At 43.9% G+C, this 15,609-nt stretch overlaps 1 protein-coding gene across 2 annotated transcripts in view; it reads right to left on the reverse strand.

Annotated features, from left to right (window-relative positions):
* NXN (nucleoredoxin) overlaps nucleotides 1–15,609 on the reverse strand; it is a 142,365-nt gene that overhangs the window by 25,717 nt on the left and 101,039 nt on the right. For both annotated transcript variants that reach the window (XM_074320598.2, XM_074320599.2), the window contains exon 2: nucleotides 558–675. In XM_074320598.2, the coding sequence (XP_074176699.1) occupies nucleotides 558–675 (118 nt within the window). The remainder of the gene's footprint in view (nucleotides 1–557; nucleotides 676–15,609) is intronic.

Below are 15,609 nucleotides of genomic sequence, written 5' to 3' on the forward strand. Positions count from 1 at the left end.
TACTATAATTTCATCAGGACGATATTCTTTAGCTGAATAAACCCACTTACACATACAGTTGACCCTTCAAAACACGGGTGAACTGTGTGTGTCCATTATACGCAGATTTTTTTTCAACCATCAATTTGAAAACCATTTGCAGATGAACCGTATAGCCTAAAACAGAGGATATGAATTTACGGTACCGATAAGTAAATCCAGTACAGTACTGTAAATGCATTTTCTCTTCCTTAGGATTTTTTTAAATAACAGTTGCTTTTCTCTAGCTTCCTTTACTGTAAGACTACGGCATAGCATACGTATACAAAACAGGTGTTAATCAACTGTGTACATTATCGGTAAGGCTTCTAGGTAATCAGGAAGGCCTCTGACCGACAGGAGGCTCGTAGTAGTTATGGTTTTGGAGAGTCAAAAGTCATACACAGATTTTTGACTGTGTGGGGTTCTATGCCCCCACCGCCATGTTGTTCAAGGGTCCACTGTGTTTCCTGTGTACGCTCTCTAGCAATGGGGTGAGGTCGGAGCCGGACGGAGAGAGGAGCACAGGATGAACTCACCTTCTGGGTCATCGCGGATCACCAGCAGCCCATTCCTGCACACGACCTTCCCGGTGGTGGCGTCTAGGAATATGAGTGATGGAATGTTGGAAATTCGGTATTTGTTCCAAAGTTTAAGCTGTAAGAAGAAAAGTTAAAGATGGTGGTTATGTCCAAACTGGATTAATTGCGGAGTTCTTCGGAACTGCTCAGGCCTGAGGGGTAGATGGATTGGAAAACACTAAAGTACAGATGAATGAATAACAGATCGGAAGCTACCACTCCATTTGCCCCTGTGGTCTGTGATAGAGCAAGGGACCCTGAGTCTGAGCCCCACCCAGGCTCAAGCCACGGCAGAGGCTGACGAGGGATGGATAACAGTTATTCTAGGAGGGCTCTCTTCCACCTCTCCCCTGGGCACCTTCTCTAACAATCATGAAGACAACGATAGATTATACATCCTTTGAAGACAATCAGACCTGTGCCAGGTGATTAAGGCAGGAAAGGAGGCTTTTTACTGGTGCCTCTCCACCCTATCAGCAGGCAGGTGCACCCCTGTTCTGCTGTGTCCCCTGAACTCCAAGGGAGAAGGGACAAGGGTGTCCAAAAGATGACAGGTACTTAATATCTGCCCCTCTCACCACCTCACCAGTTCCCTGGAATATTGGCAGTCGTTGGCATGTGCCATTCAGCCAGCAAACATTAGGGAAGCAATATCCTGAGCCAGCCCCAACCCTCAGCTCTAGGTACCACTCAAAACAATCCACAATCTATTGGCAGGTTCTTGAGGCTGACTGCACACTGTCAGAGGGCCAGGTTCTAAGTAGGACGAGGCTGAAGAAATGTAACTGCAACAGCCCAGGGCCAGGAGCCAAGTATATGTGGGCTCCTTTGTTTGCTCAGGGCCGTCTGCATGAACACTAGTCAGGTGGGCTACACACTGGGTGCACAGGAACCTAACTGCCAAGCCCAGAAAACGACATAAGGAAATGAAACGTCGAACTACCAATGCGCCTCCAGGAAAGAAAGAAACAAGGGGAAACTGAAGAATGCCCCATTGGTGATTCAGCGGTGAGCCTCCCTTCCGGGTGTGGGGCCCAGACAAGAGGGCTGGCCACTGGGGCAGAGGCCGAATTGGGCACAGATACGTCAAAGGAAACAGGCATCAGAAGTACAGCTGCATACAGCGGAGGGAAATGCATGCATGGCTGTGATTATTAATGTTTTTAATTCAATCCCAGGCAGTGAGGGAGTCGGGCAGGGTACCTGCCAAGAAATGTTAGGCTCCCCCTGTCTGTGGAGACCTGGTCTTGGCAGGAAGGGTGGTGGGACCCCACTTCAAACTGGGTGGGCCCTGCCTTCGCCTGCATGTTTTTCCCCAGCCTTACATTTCCAATAAGCTCCCCAAGCCAGCCCAGGACCTCAGAACAAGAACGATTCTGCACATACAGTTTTCAATCACCAGTGTTGCATCATTCCAGAGAAACCTGATACAAGATTCAGAGTAAACATTCTTTTTTTAAATTGGGGAATATTGGGACAGTGTGTTTTTCCAGGGCCCATCAAATCCGAGTCAAGTCATTGTTCTTTCAATCTAGTTGTGGAGGGTGCAGCTCAGCTCCAAATCCAGTTGCCATTTTCAATCGTTAGTTGCAGGGAGCACAGCCCACTATCCCATGTGGGAATTGAACCAGCAAACTTGTTGAGAACTCGCGTTCTAACCAACTGAGCCACAATCTAGTTGTGGAGGGCACAGCTCACTGGCCCATATGGGAATCGAACCGGCAACCCTGTTGTTCAGAGGTCGCGCTCTAACCAACTGAGCCATCCGGCCGCCCAGAGTAAACATTCTTAAGAGAAGAGGTTCAACAACAAAACAAGATTATCCGAAGCTGGGATTGGCTTCACAAATTGGACAGTGCAAGGATCTAAACACGTTTAACTTAAAAAATAAAAAAGGAGGGGGGAAGATTAAGATTATCAGGTTTTTCTGGCTTAAAAAGTAATTATTGAGGGGAAAAAGTAATTACTGGAAAAAATGAGATGCAAAAATTGAGATAAAAATCATGCATGACTCACCACTTAGGAAAGCATAGACAATTTTATATTTCTACCAGTGGCAAATGAGTGTATCCATTTCCTAGTTCCCTCACTAACTAGTCACCAACGTTAGTTTTTCCAATTTGACAGGAAAAAAAATGATACTGCATTTTGATTGCTTATCTTGTACTTAGTGATGTTAGGCGCACGTGTGTGTGTGTATGTGAGTGTGTGTGTATTTGTAAACAGAATATTTCTTCCCCAGTATGTTTTATAACTGGTAGGTGCTGAAATTCATCCAATGGATAGTAACTGAGTATTTATTATGTGCCATCCCTGTTCTAAGTACAAGGGATACAAGAAAGAACAAGGCAGATGAAGCCACTGACTTTGCAAAGCTTCTGTTCTAGTGCAGGAGACAGATAATAAATAAGAATATTAAAATAATTTCAAACACTTATAAATGATAAAAGGAAAACAGAGCCCTCACATAAGGTGGCCCAGGACCGGGCACAGGCTGCAGCTGAACTTGACCTACACCAGAGCCCCTCCCAAAAGGCCCCAGAACCAACACACCCAGTGGCCAGCTTCAGAACACACCAGAGCACCACACAACCATCTCCACACATCACACGCCCAAAGGGCAGGCTGGGCAGATACCAGAGCCCCACTAAAGTGAATCCTGCTCCTTAGGGTCAGCCCCTGCATCACAGCTCCTCCACTGTAGTCACAGCCAGTCCTCACAACCAATCACCCTGAGGGTCAATCCCTCCCACTGATATGCCAACAGCAATCAAGGCTCAACTACAAAAGGACACACACAACCCACACAAGGGACACACCCGGAGCACTCAGCACAGGTTACCAGGGAGACAATGTCACTTGGCCCCTCAGGACACCTATTACCTAAGGCAACTCTACTAAGACCGGCAGATGTAGCAGATCTACCTAATACATAGAAACAAACACCGGGAGGCAGCCAAAATGAGGAGACAAAGAAACATGTCCCAGATGAAAGAACAGAACAAAACTCCAGAAAAAAAAAAAAAAAAAAAACTAAACAAAATGGAGATAAGCAAACTACCAGACGCAGAGTTCAAAACACTGGTTATAAGGAAGCTAATGAACTTAGAGGAAGAGTAGATGAATTCAGTGAGAACTTTAACAAAGAGATAGGAAACACAGAAATGGAGACAGATAAAATCTGTCTAGGCCTTTCAGGCAAAATATTGCCAATTCTTCTACTTTTGCTTTACATATTATATTTTTCATCACTCTTGTATTTGCTCTCTTATGAAAACCCTCCAAGTCTTTCCCATGCATTTTTGTGTTAGATAACCACAAATAAAAGATATGGTAAATACTCTATTTAAAAAATGGAGATAGAAAACATAAAAAAGAACCAGTCAGAAATGAAGACTACAGTAACTGAAATGAAAAATACATTAGAGGGAATCAACAGTAGATTAGATAAAGCAGAGGATCGAATCAGTGATTTGGGAGACAAGGTAGCAGAAAACACAAAATCAGAACAGCAAAGAGAAAAATGAATCCAAAAAAATGAGGATACTTTAAGGGGTTTCTGGGACAACATCAAGCATATCAACATTTGCATCCTAGGGGTACCAGAAGGAGAAGAGAGAGGACAAGGAATTGAAAACCTATTTGAAAAAGTAATGATAGAACACTTCCCTAACCCAGTGAAGGAACAGGCATATAAGTTCAGGAAGTGCAGAGAGTCCCAAACAATATGAACCCAAAAAGGACCAAACCAAGACACATCAGTATTACAAGAAATGTTAAAGGGATTTTTTGAAAAAGAAAGAAAATATATGAATAATAAAATGGCAATAACTATATATCTATCAACAATTACTTTTAAGTGTAAATGGATTAAATGTTCCAATCAAAAGACAGGAGAAGAAAACAAGACCCTTACATATGCTGCCTACAAGAGACTCCTTTCAGATTGAAAGACACACGCAGACTGAAAGTAAAGGGACGGAAAAAGATATTTCATGCAAATGGAAATGAAAAAAAAAGCTAGAGTAGCAATACTTATACCAGATAAAATTACTCTAAAACAAAAGCTATAAGAAGGACCCAGTAATTCCATGTCTGGGTATTTATCTGGAGAAAACCAAAACACTAATTTGAAAAGAAACATGTATCCCTATGTTCACTGCAGTATTATTTACAATAGCCCCGATATGCAAGCAACCTAAGTGTCCAACAATAGACGAATGGATAAAGAAAGAGTGGGACATACATACAATGGAATATTACTCAGCCATAAAAAAGAATGAAATCTTGCCATCTGCAATAACATGGATGGACCTAGAGGGTATTATGGTAAGTGAAATAAGTCAGAGAAAGACAAACACCATATGATTTCACTTATATGAAAAATCTAAAAAACAAACAAACAAAACAGAAACCAACCCAAAGATACAGAGAACATTTTGATAGTTGACAGATGGGAGGGGGGTTGGCGATATAGGTTGAAAAGGGGAAGAGATTAAGATGTGCAAATTACCAGTTATAAAAACAGTCACAGGGATGTAAAGTACAGCATAGGGAATATAGTCAGTAATACCTTAATACCTATGTGTGGTGTCAGCTGGGTACTTAATTTATCAGGTCATCACTTAGTAAGTTATATAAATGTCTCATCAGTATGTTGTACACCTGAAACTAATGTAATATTGTAAGTCTACTGCGATCGAAAAATAATAAAAAACATTATTTGAAAAGGAAAACAGCAGAATAAGAACAAAGCATGTTGGCCGGGTGGTACATATTTTAGTTATGTAGGAAGGCATCTTGGAAGAAATGACACTTGCGCACAGACACCAATAATGAGCAAGCCATGTGTGCATCAAAGAAACCTACCTGCGGTCAAGGGAACCCGTGTAGAGGCCGGGAGGCTGACTGGGGAAGGCTGGACTAGATGGAGCCAGGTAGAGCCAGGGAGGGGAGGTCAGAAGGGCAATTATGGACCAGATGTTTAAGGCCCTGTAGGCTGGTAAAAATAATGGAATTTTATTATAAGTGTAATAGGTTAAGGTTAGCAGAGGAGTGTTATGATCTGATTTATATTTTAAAAGGTCACTTTGGCTGCTGTGAAGGAATACACTGCAGGGGAAGACAAGTGAAAGGCAAGAGACCGACTGGGGAACCTACTACAAACAGCTCAGGCAGGAGGTGAGAGCAGTGGTGAGGGCCTGGGTTGAAGCAGCAGAGAGAGTGAGGCTATTACATATATATATATTTCTTTTTTTTAGACTTAAAAAATTTTTTTTTTAAATTGGGGAACAGTGTGTTTCTCCAGGGCCCATCAGCTCCAAGTCGTTGTCCTTCAATCTAGTTGTGGAGGGTGCAGCTCAGCTCCAAGTCCAGTTGCCGTTTTCAATCTTTAGTTGCAGGGGGCACAGCCCACCATCCCATGCGGGAATTGAACTGGCAACCTTGCTGTTGAGAGCTCGCGCTCTAACCACTGAGCAACCCAGCCGCCCGGCTATTATATATTTTGAAGACAGTCGATAGATTAGATTGACAAATTAAATCTGGGGAAAGGGTGATGGAAAGAAAAAGATCAAGGATGTATTGTGGTTTGGGGGCTTGAGCAAAAGTGTGTTCAAGGGGTCTCATTAACCAAAATGAGGAACAATGGAGGAGGAAGAAGTTTGGGAGGGAAAAATCCAGATCGGATAGGTCAAGTCTGAGGTGCCCGTTAGACACGCAAGTGGAGGTTACAAGTAGGCACCTGGATTTACAAATCTAGACTCGGTGGGCATGGGATATACATCAGGGATTATCAGTGTCAAGATGCTGTTAGGGGTCATAGGCCTGAATGAGGTCATCCAAGGAGAAGACATGGTTACAGGAGAAAAGAAATTCGAGGGCAGAGTTGGGGACCACCAATACTGAGGAGTGACAAGTGACACGGGAGGAAAATGAGGAGACTCCCATACGGCATGTGAAGAAAGTGTTTTGAAGAGAAGGGAGCAGGCAACTGTGTCAAATCCTGCTGAGATGTTGACTAAAATGAGAACTGACCAGTGGATTGGCAGCTAAGGTCACACACGACCTTGACAGGGTCAGAGAGCAGTTAGTGAAGTGGTGAAGCTGAAAGACAGGACTGGAGTAGAACAGAGAGGGAGTGGGGCACAGCTCTGTCTAGCACACATGTCTAAAGTGGGCCTGGAACCCAGAAAATTCGAGTCCTCTTGCTAACACATGAAACACTAGAGGAGCATAATAAAAAGAAGAAAGGTTATAAAAAAGAAAGAGAAATGGCAGATACAGGACTGAATTGGACTATAGACAATTCTCTTTAAGAGTTTTGCTATAAAGGGAGCAGAGAAGGGATTGTAGCTAGAAAAACACATGATGCGGTCAGAAGGAGGATATTTTAAAGATGATGCCAGAGGGAGAATAGTTTAAAGATGGGAGATACTATAAAATATGCCATTAGTGCTAATTCAGAAGAGAGAGTGAAAAATTGATGAGAAGGAAAAATGCAAGAACAAAGTCCTTGAATAGGCAAAAGAGTGGGATCTATGCCACAAATGGGAAAGTAGAGTTATAAAAACAGCTCATTTTTAAATACATACTCTTACTTCAAAGTACTTTTTCAGTCTGAAGAGAAAGCCAGGTTATTTGCAAATAAAGATAACTTTATCTTCTTTTTTTCAACAGTTACACCATTTATTTCCTTTTCTTATACAACTATAATGGCTGGAACTTCCAGAACAGTATTAAACAGCAAGCACCCTTATCGTCTACCTGACCGTACGGATATACCTGTAATATTTTACTATCATGTGTAATATTAGCCGCTGGATTGAGGCAGATATTCTTTAACATGTTAAACAAAATAGTCTTGAACATTATTCCATCTAAAAAAGGAAGGAAATTTTGCAACATACTACAACATGGATGAATCTTGAAGACATTATAATAAATCAAAGAAGCCGTCACAGAAAGACAAATACTGTATGACTCCATTTATATGAGGTAGAGTTGTCAAAATCATAAAGACAATAATTATAAGCTGTTGCCAGGGGCTTAGGGGATGGGAGAATGAGGAATTATTAATAGGTACAGAGTTTCAGTTTTATAAGATGAAAAGAGTTATAGGGATTGATGGTGGCAATGGTTGTACAGCAATGTGAATGTATTTAATATACTTAAAAATGGTTAAGACGGTAAATTTTTATGTTATGTGTTATGTTATGTAAATTTTTATGTTATGTTATGTGTATTTTATCAACAAAAAATAGCCCTCCATAACATTTTGACCAAAATTTTAATCAGGAATGGATGATTCCTTTATGCTTATTCTTCTGACCTGTTGTATATTTAGTAGTCACTCCAAGGTTAAACCATCCTTGCCTTCATAAAGAAACTCTTCCCTGGTCACGTGTATTTTTAAGGGATCACTACAGTCATATCTCCCCTGGTGGTTGGGGCTCCCAAAAGCAAATGGCATCTTGTAACAAGACTCTCTTTTGGGGTAGTGAGACTCTTCTCTGAAGTAAATTGTACAATCACTTGTGAGCCTTAAACATGAAGATGATAAATGCTACATGATTAACTAGAGCAGTCTGAATGTAGACATCCATATTATACGTGAAATGTTAAGCATTTCAAGCCAATCAGCTGTTGGCTAGATGTTTTCCTTTTTAGGGTGGATTTTGGTACCTGGGCAAGCTAGCCTCTAAATGCTTGGCCACGCAGCATGCGTCAGAACCATTCCCCCAGCTGGCATCATAAAAGGAAGAACTGAAGGCTGGCCTGCTGGGCTAGTCCGGGAGATTTAGTTCCGTTCTTTTTAAGATTGCCCCTTGATAGATAAGAAAGAACTCATTTTTTTTCTGGGTCCCTCATGTAGGCAGAGACTAAGACACCTTGCTCCTGCTCCACCTCAAATCATCACAGATATTTATTTTCTTTCAGTACCCTCTTCGGAGACAGGAGAACTATATAGCACCTATGACCCTTATTTTCCTTCTCTCACTAGGCGTCCTTGGCTTTCTTTCCCACTGGGACTCAAGGAAGACAGGAGGCCTTGGCTTATATGTTATCCATAGTTGTTGACTCTTTTGATTCCAAGTAAATGTCCATTGGTCTAGTGGGAAAAAAAAATTAGGCTTCTAGAGTTATATCTGACACTGAAAATTTGATCCTTTTGTAGACTAAGACACATCATGGTCTAATTTTATATGATAATGATTTCCTTAGGAACTTATGTCATTCATCGGTGATTTTTAGGTTTGCAGGGGACTCTCTTTCTTAGGTTGTAGCATCACAGTTACTCTGCTCTGAAACAGTGCAGAAGGCACAGGAATGAACATTCATGTCAATGTTGATACCCAAATCAGAGGTGAGCCTTAGGTTAGAAAAGTCACGTAAGTCTATTTGATGATGGTTTTCTTAGGCTGACTGGAACTAAGAAATACATGAGCTTAAAGAAATGATCACCAAGATTCACCTGTGCCTTTTCAGCTGGGTGTGACACCTGGTCTACTACAGGTTTTTACAAAGGCCTCTTAAGAAACAGTGGTTTCGTAACCAATTTTGGGTCACAGACACTTTTGAGGATAAAAGCTATAGATCCTTTCCCCAGAGAAAAATGCACATGCACAAGAGTCTATGCGTAATTTCATAGCGTTCATTAATCCCTTGAAGCTTGTTAGTGAACCCATCTCACCCCATCCCTGTATGGACCCCAGGTAAAGACCCCCTTGTCTTAAGAGTTCATTTTAGTGCATAACTTGACCTTGATTCAACTGGGAGACCTACGATATTGCACCATCTTTACTCCTGTCGGGAAAGTTCCCTCTAACAGAAACCAGCATTTGCCTAAACTCTAAGACGATGCAATAGTGAAGAGTGGGAGACTCAAGTCTCACGCCTACACTCATTCAGAGCGGATTAGCTCCTGGGGTCCCTAATTCATCCCGTTGCCCTCAGGGTGGTGAAAATCAGAACCCCAGGACTGCACTTACTTTTAAGGATCCCCAGTAAATGAGTTCATCCTCTCCCTTGGTACAGTATTAGAGTGTTGAATCAAAGTTGGGAGCATACGTGCTTCTTTGTTATCTTAAAGTTCCTTCTTGGGGTAAAAAAACACCAAACGAACATGGTACTAAAGGAAGAAAACAGAATTTCGGGGGCCTGGGATTACATCCTGGCCCTGGCATCTTATTAGACGTCAGTTGGTGACATGGTACGAGATCTAGGGCAGGTCTTGCCTCCTCGCTTGGCACAGTTAATACCCACATCCCAGGATGAATATGGAATCTAGATGAGGTGGTATCTGTGGAGATGCTCTGAAAGCTAATGCACTTAGGCACACGGGACACACCATTAATACCTGAATCAAATTTATGCTGATTTCCCCCCGTCTTGTCAGCATCCTCTTCAAAAAACGTTTTCCTGTCAACTCTATTTTAAAGTTAATCCATCAACTGTATATAGTTAGGAAGCTGTATATAAAACTCCTCCAGAAATGGGGAATTCCTACTGTATTTTTGCTGTAAGCACAATACACATACAACTTGTTTTGCAAACACATCCCTATTTTTTGGCCAGTTTTCTGTGGTCTGTGTGCCGCTTCCTCCTACCTCCCATTTTGGATTTCCAGATTTTAAAAGGGATCTGGAATTTTTTTAAAAATCTGATTCTGACAGGAATTCCTACTTCATTTCTTCATCTTCTGGCTTGGATGACGGAAGCATGGAATACAGTACAGTCTGTTACAAAAGAGCGTAGGAGGAGACGGCGCTGAGTCAGGCAGTTCCCATGCCAGCAGCCTTTAACCAGGAGGCAGGACAGAGTGAGGTCTCACAGCCACTGGCCCGGGGCACAGAAGGGCTAATGGCACCTGAGACAAGCACTCTAAGGGCTACCCTGACAGGCACTGCTGCGGCGGGGAAAGACCAGATGACTTACATCCAATGCCTGTTGTCCTTCCAGGGACTGTCCTGGCAAAACAGTCCACCCAAAGTTCATTTCCATGACACGCTGGACTTTCTGAACCACCTCCTTTCCCGGCTACCCAGAGGCCAGGTAGCTCCGATAGACTCGGTCGAAGCAAAACCTCAGAGCCTAGAAATCTAAGTGTTCACCGACTTCAGAGGCAAGGCAACAGAGAGGAAACAGAAAAAAAGAAAGAGGAGAGGATATTAGCTTCACTTGGCAAAAATCAAGAAGGATGACAACATGAGCTATCGGATTCCTTAAAAGTTCCCATTCCTTAGCCTGGCGGCTGGTTCTGGTTAATGATTCCAAGGTTACAGTTGAAGTGATGTCATCCTAGGAACGATGGTCAGAAACACTTTTACAGGGACCCACGAAACAAGGAGGCAAATGTCATAAACGACAGGATGGGGGACTGGTAGACGGTAAAAATGCAAACTCGAAAGCCGAGCTAATCTGAAACACTGGAGGGATTAGTCAGCAGCCACAGATGCCACGGGGAAACACAACCTGGTGATTTCCGAGAAGCCCAGTTCCTGAGGGTGACATGGAATCTGCCTCTCATTCTGAGGGCTGGGCCTTGCATTTGACCGGGGGTCTCAGTTTTTATTTCTCAACAGCTGCTGCAAATCCGTGGGCTCAGGCCAAAGCTAACACAGATGTAGGATTAATCTACCTTGGCAAGGTCACCGGAGCCTTTGCAGGCAGCTCCGGTCCTTCCACCAAATGCTGACCACAGTCAGCACCACCTTTTCTGTGAGCCGCATTTGAAAACAGATCCTTGCAAGTGTTCTCACCCTTCCTAACCAAACACGACCAAACCCCATGATATATACAGTCTGAAAGGAGAAATTCCCCTTGTCTCACCCCCAAATGTCACTGCAGTATATATACCAGAGGTTACTTGGCACAGGCTCAGGAACCAGACTGCCCGGGTCTAACTCTGCTCCGGCCACTCGCCAGAGGGTGACCTCAGACAAGCTACGTAGCTCTCAGTTTTCTCATCTGTAAAATGGGGATGATAGTTCCCACACTTTATTGGATGGTTGTAAAAATGAGATGTGTGACAGAAAGTGCTCAGAGCAGGGTCTGGCATAGATGAGGTATTATAACTACTATTATTAACGTCAATTATTATGGTTGTTGTTATCCCAGAACCATTCTAAATGCCCCAGCAGGACCATGTCCTTCTCTTATATCCTCGGAGTTAAGAGGAAATCTTGCTTCTGAGGCATGATTCTCACGGTGTGATTTGTCCTGTGACTGAAATTTTCACAGTCTGGTACAGCTGTTGGCCACGTACAGTGCTTGGCACTGTACTGTTATGTGTTCAATAAATGATGGGTGAACAAATAGAGGATCAAATGGATAAAATGAATGGAGGAAGGGAGAGAGAAAACACCGTGAAGTCCGTGATGGGTCAGTCAGGCCGGATGCTTAGCTACCGTGTTTCCCCAAAAGTAAGACACAATTGGACGATCAGCTCTAATGCATCTTTTGGAGCAAAAATTAATATAAGACCCGGTCTTATATTACAGTAAAATAAGACCGGGTCTTATATTATACTATATAAGACCCAGTCTTACATTATAGTAAAATAAGACCAGGTCTTATATTAATTTTTGGTACAAAAGATGCATTAGAGCTGATTGTCCAGCTAGGTCTTATTTTCGGGGAAATACGATAGCAGTCAAGTTCAGCTATTTAAAGGGGTTTTTGGTGACCAAGACTCTTCCTAGTTCCTTGGGATACTTGGGGGCCCAGAAGACTCTTTAAATGGCAGAATAAATTACCTAAAACAAGTACTAGTGGACTGAGAGGTCGCCTCCCTTAACGGTGCCTTTGAAACCTGCACCCTCCTCCTCACCTTCCCCTGTCTCCTTTGCCTGGAGCGAACACAGAGAATGGAACAGCAGGTGAGACCAAGGAAAAAATGCAGGTGGGCTGGGCCAGGCTGGTTAGAACCATCACTAGCTTAGGAGAAATCAAAGCTCTGCTAGTGGGTTTGTAGTAATAAAGCTACATTAACAATAGATTCTCCCTTCACTATGGCTGGTTCAGAAAAAAGACCTATGCCCCAGGGTCACAAGAGTGTGAGATTTAGAAAATAACGTGTCCATTCTGCTACCTGCAGACAAAAGCACAGGCATTAAACACACCACACGCCCTCCTTCTGGGTCCATCTCTGCTGCTCCAGGCTGTATTAAAAGAAAATGAAAAGACTGAGTAGAAGGGACACTAGAAGTGTATTCTTCATTTCTCTAGATCTCAGAACAGGAAGCTTCCTAAGCGATTTATAGCTGACCTAGCTGGGCTGTGCAATCCAACAGAGCTTTATCAGGTGTGATTTACTTAAACATGAATCAAAGTGCTGCAGGGGAAATGAAAGGGCGGGAGACACTGGGCCTGCCTTCAGGAACTTTACAGTTTGGAAGTGGAAAATGCTTCAAATAGTAAATCTGATGTTACATATATATTTTACCGCAATAATTAAAAAGTGAAGCTACGCGTACATATGTACGGGCAGAACACAAGGCAGAGAGCACGGCTCCCACTGCCAGGAGAGAGGAGCAAAAAGGGCAACGAGGAAGACCGGCTCCATCCTAGTTTAGTGAACATGCCAGGAATGTTAAATCAAACACACGTCTCCTTTCCAACATCTGCCACGTAACCACTTTCATTCCAAACGGGGACGGCCACAACCACCAACAGCTCACGGCTGAGTTTGGTCCTTGGATCAAAACTTTAGGCGATATTTTTGTTGGTCAGAGGGCAGTACAGTGCAGGGAAAATGGCTAAGAACATGGTTCTGGAGCCAGACATCCTGGATTCAAATCCCAACTCTCCCACGTTACCTGCGAGGTGACCTTGGGCAACTTACTTCACTCTCAGAGCCTCAGTTTCCTCAGGAGTAGAACTAGGGTACTAACAATATCTGCTTCATATTTTTGCTGTTAGAATTAATTGGATGGATATGCGTTTAACACTTAGAACACTGCCTAATAGATAGTAAGTGTTCGATAAATGGTAGAAATGGTTATGGTGATGATGCCACGTCCTAAAGAGATACTGCCATTTCTCCCTGACCATAAGTGGGAAAATGGGGTGACCGTCTCACACTCGTTTAGGCCCAGTCAACTACAGGTCCATTCTGGCGGAGGGGGTTGGGGGAAATGGCCCCCTGGGCCTTGGATCAGCTATCAGTCTGGGAACCTGTAGAGAGAGGAACCAGGCCAGGAGATAACTCTTCAGAGTAAATGCCAGTTACTCCCAGCCTGGGGGTGTGGGGACCTCTTAAGTTCTTAGGAGCCTCACTTTGCTTTGCAAGATATTCTTTTACAACAGAAATCAATTTGCTGCTAGTATGAGAGGTGGAAGATCGGATATGCTACTTCCTCCTTTTAGCTCTTTATCCAGAGATGTCTCTCCCCACCGGCAGCCAGCCTTCCAGCACACACCTCACCAGTTCAGAGCAAGTGAGGCTTCCACCTCCACTTGTCACTCCAAAGTGCTGTCAAATACACTGCCGACTACCAGGACAAAGGACTGCACACTATCTGCTACTATTAGGTTTTGAATACGAAACAACCCCTGCCCCTTAGTCCTACTCCAAGGGGCGGCTATGTTCTGACAGCCCCAAATCCTCGCTGCGTCAAGGTGGGAAGCAGAGCGTAGCGGGTAAGCGCACAGCTTCTGGGGACAGATGGCCTGGGTCTGAATCCTGGCTGTGCCATCTTGAGCAAATCACTTAGCCTCCACAAGACTCACTGTCTTCGATTGCAAAACGGTCTCCCTCCTAGGGTTCCACGGGGAGCGTAGATAATACATAGGAAGTCAAAACTGTCCCTGGCACACAGCAAGCACTCTCAGAAGAACACTTTTAATGTGTGCCCTTCCAGATCTTGTATCAGAAAGCCCATGTAGGGCAGCGGGCCCCACACGTGGTCCTCAAACTGCAAGACTGGACCCTGGTAGACTCCATAGCGCCACCAGTCCCTGCCAGGGCTGGGACCTTCACCAACCCATACAAATAAATACGGAATAGTGTATAAGACACCTGCCAGAAGGTAAGCAGATCGACCCTGACGGAGGAAAGGGAGAGCAGATAAGTCTACTGCCTCCACAACGGCCCCGGGTGGGATAACAGCTCCACTTCTTCACAGAAACGAAGACCCTTTCCAGACTAGCAGGCACGCTGTGGCTCTACTTTCTCAACACGGAGGAGTGGCAGAACACCACTAAGAACTGGTCCCTCATTCTGACCACAACCACCACGACACAGGGGGCTGATGGTGACCACGCAGGTGGGCACGAGAAGTTAAAAAACAAAAAGATGGTGTTCCACTTGGCTCCAAAGCCTGGCCGCTGGTATCGGCAGTAGGCTATAGTGTTATGATTCTGGCGACGAAGGCTACCGGGGTTACTGGTGAGAATGAAGGGTGAGCCGGGGAAAGAAGCTGCAGCCCATATGCACGTCAAAGACGCCGACAGGGAACCAAGCACATTCTAAGGCATCGGTGGCCTCCTTCTGCTCTGCACCTTTCTGTCTCAGAGGCACTCACCGAGCAACCTTGCTACTAACCTTCCTTTCAAAAAGCTGCACCTTCAGACAGGCCTCCATCAACAATACCACCAAAGGAGTGAGATAAGAATCATATACACAAATACAAAGGCAAAACTGTAAGTGTTTTCTCCTCACCCTTTCAAAAGTGCTGACATGCAAAATAGTTCTCAATCGCTCTAGTTCACTGCGGTATTGGAGAGCCCCCTTCCCAAACACTTGGAACCTGGTATCGTTTATAACACCAATGAAAGAGGTTCATTGGCTATGCCATACAACTTCCTGCCCTAATGACTCAACAAGCCAGGAGATGAGCAGTTTGTTGGGAGTACAAAGCGACATATGGCTGCCAAGTTTTCTGGCTGAAACCACAGACGGAGTGAAAGGCTGCTCCGTTTCCCTGTGCTGAAGCTCTCACAAGCTGACAGAGGGATTTCCTAAAGCCTCATCTGGTATAAAAACCCCTACTGGGCAGAGTGGTTTGGA

Source organism: Rhinolophus sinicus, chromosome 12 (genome assembly GCF_057876585.1).
Source record: "Rhinolophus sinicus isolate RSI-liver-muscle chromosome 12, RSI-T2T, whole genome shotgun sequence".
NCBI classification, from domain to species: domain Eukaryota; kingdom Metazoa; phylum Chordata; class Mammalia; order Chiroptera; family Rhinolophidae; genus Rhinolophus; species Rhinolophus sinicus.